Consider the following 16,408-nt stretch of genomic DNA (forward strand, 5'->3'; position numbering starts at 1 on the left):
GGGTTTAGTATTTGATCAATGTTGGTCCACCCATGAGCAAGATTTGGTCCTGAACACGGGCACCAGTTCGGTTTGGGCACAAATGTGGTCTTTGAATCTGGAACTGAACGTCTCCCTAAAAAAAAAACAAAAAGAAAATCTCGAACTGAACGTTGGATGCCAAATGTAAATGTCGACCTAGGTTCTAGTCCGACATGACTTAATTCTGGTTGGCTGAACCCGAACATACGTCTGGTTTGAGGGGAGAGTTGAACCTAAATCTGGATACAGAATATGGTCTGAACCTGGAGCTGAACCAAATGCTAAATCCGGATCTGTTCACTGGCCTAGGGTTTGCACAAAATAAAACAGTAGGCAGGGAGAGAGTTGCCGTCTTTAGGTCGTTGGTGAGGCTAGGCTAGCTACACTGTGCGGAGACATGGGTGTCGAAAAGCAAGTGTTGCGTGCGGGAAACGGCCCCAAACCGGTGGCCGGTCAAAGCGTCAAGGTCCATTGCACCGGATACGGTTTGTTGGCCATCCCTTTCCATCCTTTCCTTCTCTATTTATCTCGCTCTTTTCTTTTATTTTTTCTCTGTTTTGTGGTTCGTTCGAACTTTTTTGATTGTTTGTTGCGATTGCTTGCTTACTGCAATTTGATTTTTAATTGGTATCTCTGTTTCTCTGATTAGCGTGGGAAGGATGTTGGGCGACCCCCATCAAAATGATTGGGTTTTGCTCTCATTTTTTATACTCATTAAGTGACATGTTTTGCGCAGGTAAAAATGGTGATTTGTCTCAGAAATTTTGGAGGTACTGCACTTTGTTATTCTCCCTTCCATATAGCTGAATTTGTAGCAACTCTTGATTGGTTCAAGTTTGGTTTTGTGGAATATTTTAGCACAAAGGATCCGGGACAGGAACCTTTCACATTTAAGATTGGCCGAGGCTCTGTCATAAAAGGTAATTCTGTTTCATCTGTTTATCGTGGTTGCCTAAGAGTTTTTTTTTTTTGGCCTATTTCTACACAGATGGATCAACTTTTGTCTTTATATGCTATGTAGTTGATTTCATGGTTAGTTGTTCATGTACTTATTCTCCTGGAAAAGCGTCTGTTAGTCCATCCGCTGAAATCGATTCCAAAGTAATTGTCTGGATTCACGTAGCCACAAATTGTTCCAAGATAAAATTGCACAGGAATGACACACCAATTACACGGTCAAAACAAATGGACAAAATTACCATGGATTATTGTTGCTTCCTGGCTTTTCCAACACAGCATATAATGACCCAATTGGGAACCAGTTGAGTTGGTTGACCAAGTAGGAAGCCATCTGAGAGCATGTTAGGGCAATGAATACGAAGTCCTTTGATCAGTAATAACTAAGATGATCAATGACGTAGGCATCGAGAGTTGGAAAAGTGCAGAAGGCAAAGGGAGCCATCCTCATTGGGAGAGAGGACTGAAACAGAAATACCCACTTTGAATATCAAAAACTCATTCTTTTCTCTGTCTTCCCCAATCCCCAGCCTTGCTTGTTATCATCTCTCATGAATCCCAACCTGCTAGGAAAAGACAAACAAAACACTTCCACACTTAAGAAAACATTCAGGGATTTTTCAAATGCAAAGCCCTTTATTCACAGCCACAAAGAGGTTACTTCCACGGGCAATGATAGCTTCCCGACCCAAATAGAATAGGCAATTGGATCTGGATATCCCTGTTAGATAAATGGGTCTGCTGATCCACATGGGTGTAAGTGAGAATTGAGATTAGAATAAGGGATAATCCGGTCTTTTGCAAATAAAGAGGTCAACAGAGGTAATTCAAAGGATATGCAGGGGCAGAAAAGGCACATTTCCTGGTTCCCAGGGGCCTATGGATCGTTTTTTGGGATGACACCCTTTTAGAGGCAAAATGGGAAGGGAAAGGAGAGGGGAATCTCTACGAGATAAGGTCGGCCGCTTGGACCCCCATTTGTGCTTTCTTTTCTATTCAAGTTCTTGTAAGTTTCATTTTTTATCTGAATTAAGAAGTTATTTTTGAGAGGTGGAATTGTTTTCCTTTTTTGGCCTACTTTCCTAGTAGGAATATAACCTACATACATCAAATACTTGGAGTTTCAAATATTATACATAGCAGAACATTGTATCTTGTCACTCACACTCTCATATTTCATCTTGTTGATCATGAAATTATGAATGCCCCATTACCATTTTCTCTCATTTCGTAGGGTCACCATAGCAGTTGTTGATAAACATCATATATTGTCATTCATACTTTCACATTTGTTCTTGCTCAACATGACCCCCCCCCCCCCCCCCCCCCCCCAATGTATCGACATAGTTATTTATTTTAGTAGTAATTTTATTTTTTTACGTTGCCATTGTGCATGTTGTGCTATTTAAGGAGAAGGCTCTTTGACTCCCAAGAGATCCCCACATCCAATGTCCAACCCTCCTTGCATTACCATCCCTCTCTCACGTCTCCCTTAGTTTCTCTCCCTCTCATGTTTCCCCTAGCCTATTCCCCACTTCACATCCCTACCTATCCACCATAGTGACAGAAGTTTAAAACTACAATTTCTTGGCAGTGAATTTCTATGGAGATTTTCAACTTTTTGAATATTTCTAGAGTTTTTTTTGGCAAAATCTTTGGAAAAAATTAAAAAATCAAATAAATTCTCAAAAAAATCTAAAAAAAATCAAATAAAATAAACTAATTTAATTTTACATGAAAAAAAATTATAAAATCTATTTTCAATCCTACTAACCATATCTAAAAAGTATCAAACATCAAATAAGTATCAAGCATTTGCATCAAATAAGTATCATAACTTCTTTAACTGACATCCAGGGGATAATAGGTCTTTCAAAATATTGTATCTTTGATCATTCATATTTGAGCCTGAGTACCTCGATAGGAAGTGTACTGTTTCACAGATCCCTTCCATGGATGTAACCATCTTCTCTATTCAGAACTTGCTAAAGATCATATAATCCAAGCCCATATTTTGTTTCAATGGCCTTCAATTGACATCTCTATTCCTCTGCAAGAAACTGCCACATAGTGATTGTTGTAAAATAGTTTTAAATAGGAGTTAAAGTGTTAACTTTAGTTTGGTGCCTTTAGAGTTGGTTGTTTGTGTCCAACAATTTTTGTAATATCAAGTTGATTGATAATTGATACTTTTTCTTTTCATTTAATAAATTCAAACTTTTGAGCAAATAATGCCTTGATATAGTGTTTAAAAATGGGAGTGGACCTCTTCCCTTTTCACTTGTTAATAAAAATGAACCTTTTTATCTTATTCAGAAGGTAATTATTGGTATTATGTTAGAATTGAAAAGCTTTTGAGAGACGTTGATCGACTTGCTCCAACTTAATTTTGTCGGCCAATTAGGGCCCATTTAGATGTGCTGTAATTCATCCTACATTTGGTTATTGGAATATATAATGCTGACATTTTGTAAAGTAAAATAAAAGTGGAATAACAACGTGATAACCCTTTTCTGAAAGTCTTAATATTTAGAAGTCTAAAAAGTATTGTCATGAGTCCACATTTTGCCCAAATATGAATTTTACTCAAACAAAGCTGGATCCAAAATGGCAGCTTTTTAGATGCATGGCATGAAACTTTTTAAGGAGAAAAAGTCCAAATAATTGTAACATGAAAAAACAAAAAAGTTTTAGGTTTGCTTATAGCCTTAAGAGGATTTGAGGGAAAAAACAAAAAAGTTTTCCCTCAAATCCTCTTGAAGGCTATAAGCAATCAACCAATTTTCCCTCAAATATGAATGTGTGTGCGTGTGTGGAGAGAGAGAGAGAGAGAGAGAGAGAGAGCGATGAACTTGTTGGCTATTGCAATCGAACTCACCGGTTGTTGCCTCTCAGTGCTCTCACAGGCGGTGCCGCTGTTTTTTTTTGCAAACGAGTGGGGACTCTGGGAGTGGGGACCTAGGGTTTCAAGGGTTAAGAACCGGAAAAAAAAATAAAGCGTGACAAAAAAAATCGCGATATTATTGCGAGATTTAGTAAATCTTGCGATAATATCGCAAGAAAATGTTACAAAACAAAAATCTCGCGAGATTTAACCGTTTAAAACGTTTACGGTTTATGTCACATTTTTTTTCGCGAGATTTTCATAAATATCGCGATATTTGTCACCATGCTATCCACCTTCATCACCGTCTCCTAGTTTAAAACTGCATCTTTCTGGTTCGAATGAGCAGCCCACATCAGGTCTGTATCATTTGGTATCAGAGGAGGTCCACCTCAGGACTCCGAAGACGTCTTTCAACTTCTGCAATAAGGGCCCAAACCCTTCATGTCTCTGTATGTCAGATCCAGTCGCAACCAACAATGATATTCATCAACCGCGGCGATCTACAATAGGATCTCTCTTCTGATCGTGCTATAATGATCAAATATGCATTTTCACATAGGTATCAGATTCTTCCATTCTTTTACTTCAAATTTGAATTTGAAATCGTTAGAATCCGACCTTCGGTGACCTCGATCCGACTTCTTGAAGACAAACCTCATTCTGCCTGTTCGTAGGAAGGATCGACACAGACTTGCATCCCAGTTTGATTTTTCAAAATTCATCTCGGTCCTCTGTCAGTCCTAAAAAATCAGCATAGATAGCCCTGCATGTTTCAGACCGAACCCAATTTATGGATCGAAAAAATCATATCCTGATCTGTAGATATTTCCTTTTTACTGGACTCTGCCAGTTCCAATGCCTGAATCCTAACCGGTTTCAGTTCGACTATAAAAAATTCCCTAGACCTGACCCTAGATCTATAAATCCTAAAAATTTTACCTTAGGAATGTACATCTGTTAGCTTTCAAACCCAAGTTACAAACCCCAAAAATTCATTTGGATCGGTGAGATCTGGTCCGATCTTTGGAACCTGTCAAAGCCCAAATATCAATCCGAATCTGTAACGTCCTGACCTAACCCGCAAATAATTTATTTATGACCGTATAGGAGCCCTAAAAAATTTCAAAACAATCAGTTTTACCTACTTTGGACCTTTGACTAGCCTCCCTTAAACCCTAGTGGTGATGATTTTGAAAACAATATTTTTAAACCAAGAACTGCGCACCAAATAATAATTTAAAACCAGTTCTTGCACTCGTTGCAAAGTAGCAAGTCAGATCGTCTCTTTAGGGAACGAAATATAGGCAAGACAATTCATTCAAGTTTATTTTATTAATAACTGGAAAAAAATTACACTATCTTTAATTACAAGCTAACTGAAAAACAAAAGGGGATAGAAACAATAAAAATTCTAAACTAATCTCGGGCCCTCTAACAAAATCCAAGGAGCTTTATGACCATATTCTTTTACAGCCACCTCAACCCACCTTCCTCCTTATGCTGACACAGTATAAGGACCTGTAATAAAAATAAAATAAAAAGGTAACCTACCCTATTCTAAACAATAATCATATATTCAAACTAAATTAGAGATGATAATACAATTAATTAAAGGAAACTAAATTGAAATGAAACAATAAAGAATTAATTAACTAAACTAAAATCCGAAATAGAGAGGAAAATTAATAAATAAAAAAATCGATTATTCTAATTTAACTGCACTATTGAAATTAACTATCAATTAAAAAAAATAAACTAAATATCTAAATGAACTAAATGCAATTGATAATTCAAATAAACTAAGAAACTATGCTAACATGAATTCAAGAATGAACTATCTAATCTAACTAACAAAGAATCAAGAAATAACTAACAAATTTAATTAACTACTAACAAAAAGAAAGATCAAGAAATCTATGCTAATTGAAAATCGCGAATTGAGAATAACTAATATACTAGTTAAATGGCAAAAATAAATAACAAACTAACAAACAATGAAGAAAGCATCTAACCGAAATTTCAAGAAAAGAAATAAAACTAACATATTAACTAACAAGATTACTAAATCAATAACTAACTAATGGTGTACGAAATAACAAATTAACTAATTAACAAGTCTGAAAATAAAATAAAATAAAATAAAGAACTAACCTAACTATCTATCTAATTAACTATTCAAATTAAAAAAAACAAGAATCGATGAAATAATTTTAGTCTAATCTAATTTCTAAACAACTAATCTAAGTTAATCTAGTGAAATTGAACTAACTTAACTCTGATCTAATTAACCATGAACACAGGAATAAACGTGAATCAAAATAATCAATTAAAAAGAATAATTACAAACTATCTAAATCGGCTAGATTAAAAACTAATTAACTAAAAACGATAATTGAATTAAAACATCTAGTTTCTAGACTAATTACAGGAATTAAAGTTTCTGGAATTAAATAACATAAATAATTACTGATAGGTACAGAAATTAAATCTAATCTACTTGGCTTAATTAAAAGAATTAAAACAACTAATTATTTATTTTACCGATTATTTAACTATTAATACGATCGACTATTGACAGTAATTAAAAATTAATCTAAGCTAATTAACATGCTGAAAATAATCTAAAGAACGTAATTTTAACAGTGAACAAACTAATCTATTAACGAGAGATAAAAAAACAATTCAACCTAATTACCCGATTTCAAGAAAAGAAAATTAATCTATCTATCTATCAATTAAATCTAATTTAATTAATACTTGAATAAAAACTAATTAAAGCACTTAAAAAAATCAAGCACACGAATTTAAAAATAACTAAACTAACCTATTACTGTAAATAAACAGAAAATATTCAGATCCAATTACGAAAATTAAAAGAATAACAAAAAATACATAAACCCTAAATCTGCTAATTCAAGAAACCCAATTAATTAAATTTATGAAATACCAAATATACAAAAACTAATCTAAATTAATCTAACCTGGATTGAAAATAACGAAAGTAAAAAAAAGAACTAAACTATATCTAACGATTTTTATTAAAACAGAAAACTATGTCTGAAAACACTAAAAATCGATAAAACTACTTTTTGCTTATTTTTTGTTTTGGAAAAGCATAAATATAAACTAAAAGAAAACCAAATCTAATCTAAAACTAACTTAAAATTAATTTAATTAATGAGAATATAAAAATGAACTACTCTACAGATTCATGAAGACAATTTTTACAAATCAGAACTTACCCGATGGGCCTTTTCGGTTAAGAACTTATTCGATGGGCCTTTTCGGTTAAGTTCTTAGACTCAAATGACTCGAGACTCAACCAAAACACCAAAAAGAAAACGACCAGACATTAAAACTAGACTCTAAACGACAAATAACACATAATATCAAAAACCCAAAACAAAACAAAAAAGAAAAGGGGCCAAGACTCGGATTCTTTAAAAAAATAAGGGGTTAAAGACCGAAAAGTGGAGAGGGGGAGGAAGGCTCACCTAAAGGGCTGCTCGACGAGTGTAGGGATAAAAAAGAGCAGATTTATACCTTGATTTTCACGCCACGAACATCCTTTTTGTTGCTGGAATCTGTTTTTGGCTGGAACACGTTGAAGATCGAGTTAACGAAGAAAGATTGGTGGTGGAAGAAAAGAGATCGGTTTGTTGCAAAGGGAGGGTTCTTGGCCGGCTGATCGTGAAGGTAGATGGTGGTTCGCACCAAATCCGAGTTGGAAGCCTCCGGCCGTAGGTACCAGTAGCAAAAACGAAACCAAACAACGAAAAGAAACACGCAATACGATGGAAGGGAAGAAAGCTAGAGATCGCAGGCGAGTAAGAACGAGGGGAAAGAAGAACCAATCTAGAAAACAAAAGGGAAGAAAGGGGATAGAGAGGGTGGCATAAAACCTTAGGCAAAGACAATATAATCATGGCTGGACGTCCCCCTATACGTAGAATCATATTTTACAAAATTACAAAATAAGGCCTACTTTAGACTATTTCCAAATTAGTACCTAAAACTATCTAAAATTGCAGAAAACCACCCGCACCAATTCAAAGAGTGATTTTTGGATATTTTTAATGTTGATCTATGGAGTTGGGTTTAAGATGACGTGTGGACCGGATTTGGACTCTCTTTGGTACGATTTTGGATTGGATCTAGATCCAATTCGAATCGGCACAGATCTGATTTCTCAGAAAATGCTCTAATTTTCCAGTTTTTACTCTGATTTTGATGAAATTCGAATCGAAGCTCCTTCACACCTAAAGCAACATAAACAAGGGTACTTAAGCTATAAAATTTCACATAAATGCTTGATTTTATGATAATATGATATGCATTTCATGTATTATTGCCCAACCTAATTCTCTGCACCACCCAAACCCCGAACCATCAAAATTCTGTCTAGCAAGCAGCCAACACATTAAGTTGAGTCATGATGACTCGTGGAGCTCAAGAGCTCATGGATGCGCTATAGATTGAGATGAGTGATAAAATCGAGCCATGGCCATAATGATGCACGCCTTCATGACCAATCAAGGGGTTGGTACGTCCGGGGGGCCCAACCAACATGAACCCGAATTCCCTGACCATAAGTCTGGTTAGGCCAACCGGGGAAACTATATGAAGCAACCCCGTATCAAGTTTTTCACCTTCGTCGACAAGGATTCAACCAGCTTGATCTTTAAAGCTGAGCACTATTTCTGGGTGATTCAGACCCCGGAAGTGGAGAAAGTCTTCATTACCTGCATTCATCTATAGGAAGATGCAATGCGCTGGTATCATTAGTTCGAAAGGAACCTTGGCATACTGTGATTTCGTCCTTCCACGTATGTGAATCACAATGTAACATTGTCCAAACTGAGGCAATCCTACAACATAATGGAGTACCAAGCTTAGTTCGAAAGAGTCAATAACTTGGTAGTTGATTGGTCTCAAGAAGCTCTTACCGGGACTTTCATCATGGGCCTTCTACATGAGCTCCAAATCGAGGTGTAGGCCAGTCGACCCAATAGCATCCTCGAGTGCTTTCAGCAAGCGTGATTGGCGAAAGAGAAGTTGCAGAAGCAAGGATCCAAAATCATCTGAGTGGGATTCAGATCTAGATCCTAGAACATTCAAAACCCCCTTCCTTTCTAAAGCAGGTCAAACAGATCTAATACAACAAGTGACACTATTGGGTCCAAACCCACTTCAAAGTCTCATTTTGATTCTTTTAATGTAAAAGCTAATGTAAAAAAAGCTCTCTAATGATATCATGGTTGAGCGGCGAAAGAAGGGGTTGTGTTACCATTGTGATGAGGTTTGGTGGCCCGACCATGTATGTAAAACCATGCATCTGTATTTTGTAAATAGTGATAGTGAAAATAGTGACAGTGAGAAAGGAGAGGAAGAGATTTTTGAGGACGAGGATCCACCCAGAGGTGAGAGAGAAATATCACTCTATGCCCTCACAGGAGTGGACATGCCCCAATCCATGAGAGTACGTGGTATTCTCCAGGGCACCCCGATATCCGTCTTCATGGACACACGAAGCATACACAACTTCCTTCGTATTCAAGTTGCTAGAAAGATTAAGTGTCCAATCATTTCCCACAACCCGTTCAAACTTCAAAGTAGTAGTATGAAATAAGAGCACGTTGCAATGCCAAGCGAGATGTCCCAATTTGAAAATCAAGGTTCAAGGCACCACTCTCAACTTAGATGCCTTCGTGCTTTCTGTCAAGGGAGTCAACATCTTATGAGGGATGCAATGGCTGAAAACCTATGTCACATGGGTGCAGGTGTCGGTGCGGGGATGCGGCACTTTAAAAAAAACTTGGGTGAGGGAGGGCACAAATATAAAAAATTAAATATATATACATAATATACATAATTTTTAAGTTTTAATAGTTAACAACAATTACACTAATGAAATAAAAACACAAAAACTTGTTTTTACAATTGTCTGAGTTAAACAAAAAGTGTAAACCATCTTTATGTAATTTTATAAAATTACAACTGGTTTTTATGAAATTTTAGAAATCAATCCTCAAAACAATAAATAACATAGGGTCCTAAAACTAATATTTGATAATAAAATGGACTTTAATAGAAAAAAGCAACTTTAAAAACATATTTAAAAAAATATTTAAAAAAAACTTCTTTTAAGAAAACGAAAGAAGGGTCTCAACCCTTCTTCCTTCTCTTTACTGAAACCCTAGACCTTAGGGTTTCCACCACCGACCTCCTTCGTCTCCGCCACCGAGCAGCGGCGGTTGACGAGAGTTTTCGCCGATGACGTCCTCTGCCACCACTGAGCAACGCCGCCCATCGAGAGTTCCTGTCGGAGATCTTTGCTTCTTTCGATTTTCTGGCAACAACTCGCTAGAGGGGACGAGCTCTCTCGCACAGCTATAGAGTGTCCACCAAGCCGTGGCCAACAGTAAGAGGAAACAAGGTGGGATAAACTGATTGAACCTTGAGTGATTGCGAAAGGTTCCCAAGAGGCTAGGTCTTCGACCAACCTCCATTCAGCAAATAAGGCATTAATCGAAACTTCCGGTGCTTTGCGGCTGAGGGCGTTAGCCACGACGTTCGCCTTTCCTGGGTGGTAGGAGAGGGTGAAGTCGTAATCCTTGAGGAATTCAAGCCAACGCCGTTGTCTCATGTTCAATTCTTTCCGCGAGAATAGATACTTAAGGCTCTTATGATCGGTGAATGCTTAAAACTGCTCCCCATACAAGTAATGTCGCCATATCTTCAGTGCGAACACCGCCGCAGCTAACTCTAAATCTTGAGTTGGGTATTTTTTCTCGTGAATTTTAAGTTGTCGAGAGGCGTATGCGATCACTTTCCCATTTTGCATCAGCACGACCTCTAGACCTGACCCAGAGGCATCAGTATAAATCACGAATCCGCCTTTACCAGAAGGTAAGGTCAAAATAGGAGCACTGGTAAGTCGCTCCTTCAATAATAGAAAACTCGCCTCGCACTTCTCGTCCCATAAGAATTTAGCCTCTTTCTTCAACAACTTCGTCAGAGGTAACACAATTTTTGAAAAATCCTGAATGAATCTTCTGTAGTAACCCGCTAGTCCAAGAAAACTTCTGATATCACATGCGTTCTTTGGTTGCTGCCAACTAAGTACATCCTCAACCTTTGCAGGGTCCACGGACACTCCTTCCTTAGAAATAACGTGTCCCAGAAACATGACTTCCTCGAGCCAGAATTCACATTTAGAGAACTTGGCATACAAATGTTCCTTTCACAGGGTCTCCAACACGATGGTTAGGTGTTCCCGATGTTGCTCTCGACTTTCTGAGTACACTAAGATGTCATCGATGAACACGATCACGAAGGTGTCCAAAAATGGCTTGAACACCCTATTCATTAAGTCCATGAAAGCTGCTGGAGCATTGGTCAGTTCGAACGACATGACTGTGAACTCGTAATGTCCGTATCTTGTCCGAAAAGCCGTCTTAGGGATATCATTATTTCTAATTATGAGCTGATGGTATCCAGACCTAAGATCGATTTTCGAGAAAACCTTATCTTTCTGTAATTGATCGAACAAGTCTTCGATACGCGGCAATGAGTACTTGTTTTTTATCGTGGCCTGGTTGAGCATTCGATAGTCGATGCACAGACGTAAGGTCTCGTCTTTCTTCTTCACGAAAAGCACAGGAGCTCCCCAAGGAGATACGCTGGGGCGAATGAATCCCTGATCCAACAACTCTTGCAATGGCTTATTCAGCTCCTCAAGCTCAGCTGACGCCATTCTGTAAGGTGCTTTAGAGATCGGCGTCGTACCTGGTAGCAATTCAATATTGAATTCTACCTCACGAGACGGTGGAAGTCCCGATAGTTCTTTAGGAAAAACGTCGTGATAATCGCGAACCACATCCAGCTCACTGATGAGAATAGGCATTGGATCTGATTGGATAACACTAACCAAAAAGGCAATGCATCCCCTCCGCAAAAAGTTTTGCGCCTTAAGCGCCGAGATCGTCCGGCTTGCTCGAACAGGTCTGGGAATTCTGAATTCTACTCTCGGAGAGCCTGAAGGTGATAAAACGATCTTGCCATCACGGCAAAATATCTTGGCATGATACTTGTGCAACCAATCCATGCCTAGGATGACGTCAAATTCTGTCATCTCAAGCAAGATAGCACAAGTAGGCAAGTACCGCTCTGTCACAACTACGTCCAATTAAAGTATGTAAATGGTGCAAACTGTGTTCTTTCCAATGGGGTTATACACGTCTAAAGCATTGTCAAGTGGTTTTACAGTTATATGCAATTGTTTTACGAATTTTTCTTAAACAAACGAGTGTGTGGCACCATAATCAAAGAGTGCAAAAGCTGCTTGATCAGCAACAAGAATGGTACTTTGAACGAGATCCCCTTTTGTCAATTGATCGACCTTGGCTGCATAAACTCGACCTGACTCCCTGCCACTGCTTGGTTGTGCTCGTTGTTGCTGCTGATGAGGTGGTCGAGGAGGCTGAGATACGTTGCCGGTTCGCTTGAGGTCGTCCGTTGCTTTCTTCCGGCAGTCGCGTATGAAATAACCCATCTTGCCACAATACAGACATCCGCCAGTGTCCCGCGGACAAGATTGTCCCACGTGAGGCCTCTTGCACCTGGGGCAGTTATCTCCAGACGTCTGTCTGGACGGTGGATGGCCCTGCTGTCGTTGGCGCTTTGCCGGAGGGAACTGTTTCTTCCCTCCCTCAGTCTTCACTGGTAATGGTGGTCGCTCTAAGCCTTGTTTCCCTTAGTCCTTCAAGGGAGCCCGCCGACAAAGAGAAGAGGGGAATCACACCCTCTCGCCTCTCGATCCAGCCCAACCACCACCAGCCGGATTCCTGCCGGTGTGAGGTGCACAAAAGATGACTAAAACCCTCTATTTTTTCCTTTATCCTCTAACCCTTACCCCTCTATTTTTTAAAATCTACCATCGATCCTACTGTGGCTCGGTGCCGGGGGTTAGCCGGGGGCTGTCTTGGGTTTTTGGTAGTTGTGGTCGAGGGGTTTGACCGCCTTCGACCTACCAGAGGCGGCAAAGATGACATCGATAGCGACTTTGATGCCTATCCCTCTTCCGATTTCCTTTTCTGATAGTAAATCCCTTAAACAAACAATTTTTTTTAAGTCTAAAATTTGGATGAATATGACCTTGGGTCAGTTGACCGCACCCATGGTCAGTTGCTCGCACCGGGTGCCGCACCCGCATCGCACGACGTTGACGAGGGTGCGACACCTGGTTGGCCGAATCCCTGTGACATAGCTGGAAACCCTGAGTCAAATTTGGTGGGATTTTCAAAAGTTGACTTTGAAATTTAAACAAGGGGACAAAAATGTGAAAATCCACTAAGACCAAATTCTCTCCAAACCTGTGATAAAGATGTTCTTTGGAACATCCCTACTTCCACTTCAGAAAGATCGCAGGGAAACAACAAAAACAGACACCTCGCAAGGGTATAAAAGAATGAAAGGAGCCTTGGAACCCGTCCGAGGAAGAAACAAAGCCAACACAAAAGGCTCACTACTTGTCCCATCAACATAAAAGATGATGGACTGTGCAAGGGAAGAAGCGACCACTACAAACAAAGGGAAGGGTCAACGGTGATATTTGATCCAGGAGAACGGGAAGGAATAGTGATTGGGGAGACACCTCCAATTACCGGCCTTGAGGACAAGGCCGTTTTGAAGATGGCGGGATTGATAGCATCCCGGCCCAAATAGAATAGACAATTGGATTTGGATATCCCTATTAGATAAATGGGTCTATTGATCCATATGGGTGTAAGTGGGAATTAAGATTAGGATAAGAGGGATAATCCTGTTTGTAGCAAATAAAAAGGTCAACAGAGGCAATTTAGAGGATATGCAAGAACAAAAAATCACATTTCCTGGTTCCAGGGTCCTATGGGCCTTTTTCTGGGATGACGCCCTTTTAGGATCAAAATGGAAAGGAAAATGAGAGGGGAATCTCTACGAGATAAGGACTACCAGCTTGGATCTCTCATTTGTGCTTTCTTTTCTATTTAAGTTCTTGTAAGTTGTTATTTCATTTTTTTAATATGAATTAAGAAGTTACTTTTGAGAGGTGAAATTGTTCGCCTTTCTTGGCCTACTTTCCTAGTAGGAATAGGTCTCCTTCCTAGGAAGGAGAAGGCTCCTGAACTCCCAAGAGATCCCCATATCCAACGTCCAACCTTCCTTGCATTACCATCTCTCTCTCACATCTCTCTTAGTTTATCTCCCTCTCACGTTTCCCTTAGCCGATTCCCTACCTCACGTCCTTACCTCACCACCTCCATCACCGTGCCTCATTTAAAATCGCATCCCTTTGGTTCGAGTGAGCTGCCCACATCGGGTCTGTATTAGGCAATGCCAGAAAGCTATAGTAGCCTACTATCAATATATATTACAAGATTAAGGGAACAATGTTCTTACCCCCTCAAAGTAGTGAAGCCCCTTCCTATCAAACCTCAACAACTCTATGTCAATGTAACCACTTAAAAAAAGAAAAAAGAACAATACCATATTCATGATATGGGAAAACACCATGACAACAAACCTACGTCACATGGGTGCGGGTGCGGCACTTTCAAAAACCTTGGGTGCGGGGGTGCGACAGGGCAAAAATGTATATATATATATAATTTTAAAGTTTTAACAGTTAACATTTAACAATTAACATTGCCATAATATCATTCATCATGCATGCAATATATCAACCTAAATATCAATCAAATAAGTAAAGCAATTACATAAATCAACCTAAATATCAATCAAATAAGTAAAGTCGTGTGAGCACCCCAACAACAAACAAACAACAACTACGCCTTCGTCCCAAAACAATTGGGGTCGGCGATATGAACCAACAAAGAAAATCATTCTGGGTCTTCCACATGAATCCTTCTCCTCCAATCATTTCTATCTAATGCCATGTCCTCGGTGAGGTTCAAAGCATTCATATCCTTTCCTATCATCTCCATCCAAGTCTTCCTAGGCCTACCCCGACCTCTTTTAACTAATATATTTTCCCATTTCTCCGTCCTTCTAACTGGAGCATCATTAGGCCTTCGCCGAATATGTTCAAACCACCGTAAACGATTCTCTCTCATCTTATTTTCAATGGGTGCAACGCCTACCTTCTTACGTATCTCTTCGTTCCGAATCTTATCTTTTATTGTATTTCCACACATCCATCTAAGCATACACATCTCAGCTACACTCATTTTTTGAATATGATGTCTCTTGGCAGCCCAACATTCCGTACCATATAGTAAAGCGGGCCTAATAGTCGTCTTATAAAACTTTCCCTTCAACCGCAATGACATTCTACGATCGCACAATACTCCAGTTGCACTTTTCCATTTCATCCACCCAACCTTTATCCTATGATTTACATCTCCATCAATTTCTCCATACTTTTGAATGATAGATCCCAAATATTTGAAACAATCATCCACCGATATTTCTTGCTCACCAAGCTTCACTACACTCCCATCACTACTTCGTTGCTTACTAAACCGACATTCCATATATTCTGTCTTACTCTTACTCAACTTAAAACCTCTTGCTTTCAATGTCTGTCTCCATAATTCTAACTTAGCATTAACCGCAGCTCTAGACTCATCAATCAAAACAATATCATCAGCAAACAACATACACCACAACACATTTTCTTGAATTGATCTCGTAAGCTCATCCATCACTATAGCAAATAGGAAATGGCTTAAAGCAGATCCTTGATATAACCCAACCGTTATAGAAAAATTGGTTAGCCCTCCACAAGTGCGGACATTGGTTACTACTTCTTCATACATATCCTTAATTATACTAATGTACTTGAGAGAAACACCTTTCTTCATCATTGTCTACCAGAGAACGTCCCTAGGTACCCTATCGTATGCCTTCTCTAAATCAATAAAAACCATATGCAAATCTTTGTTCCTCTCTCTATTTCTCTCAATAAGTTGTCTAAGAAGATGTATAGCTTCCATAGTTGATCTTCCAGGCATAAAACCAAATTGATTCTCCGATATCATAACAACCTTCCTCAACCTAGACTCAATCACCCTCTCTCAAAGTTTCATAGTATGACTCATGAGTTTTATACCACGATAGTTTGTGCAATCTTGTATATCACCCTTCTTATATAGAGGCACAAAAGTACTCTTTCTCCACTCATTAGGCATCTTATTTGTCTGCCAAATCTTGTTAAAAAGATTTGTCAACCATTCTAAACCTTTCTCTCCTAAGCATTTCCAAGCCTCGATAGGTATACCATCTGGGCCAACTGCCCTTCTTGATTTCATTTTCTTCAAAGCCTCTGCTAGGTCGTCGCTCGGAAGCGACGCGTCACACCGGTGCCTGGGTGTGGTGTCAAATAGGCAAGGGTTCCCTCACTTTGTTGGACGGGTGGGGGTAAAGAAGTTAGTCCAAGACCATAAAATTAGGTTAGCCACTTGGAACATAGGGTCTTTAACTGGTAAGTTGGTAGAGTTAGTAGATGTTATGTGTAGGAGAAAGATTGATATTTTAACCAAA

At 38.9% G+C, this 16,408-nt stretch overlaps 1 protein-coding gene across 1 annotated transcript in view; it reads left to right on the plus strand.

The window, feature by feature from the left end:
- The first annotated feature begins 335 nt into the window (after positions 1 to 335).
- Positions 336 to 16,408, plus strand: part of FKBP12 (FK506-binding protein 12) — a 32,096-nt gene continuing 16,023 nt past the window's right edge. The window contains exons 1-3 of the mRNA XM_089993865.1: positions 336 to 506; positions 758 to 791; positions 880 to 941. Coding sequence (XP_089849991.1) covers positions 419 to 506; positions 758 to 791; positions 880 to 941 — 184 coding nt within the window. The 5' untranslated portion in view covers positions 336 to 418. The remainder of the gene's footprint in view (positions 507 to 757; positions 792 to 879; positions 942 to 16,408) is intronic.

This window comes from Nuphar pumila, chromosome 17, assembly GCF_984573655.1.
Source record: "Nuphar pumila chromosome 17, dmNupPumi1.hap1.1, whole genome shotgun sequence".
NCBI classification, from domain to species: Eukaryota; Viridiplantae; Streptophyta; class Magnoliopsida; order Nymphaeales; family Nymphaeaceae; genus Nuphar; species Nuphar pumila.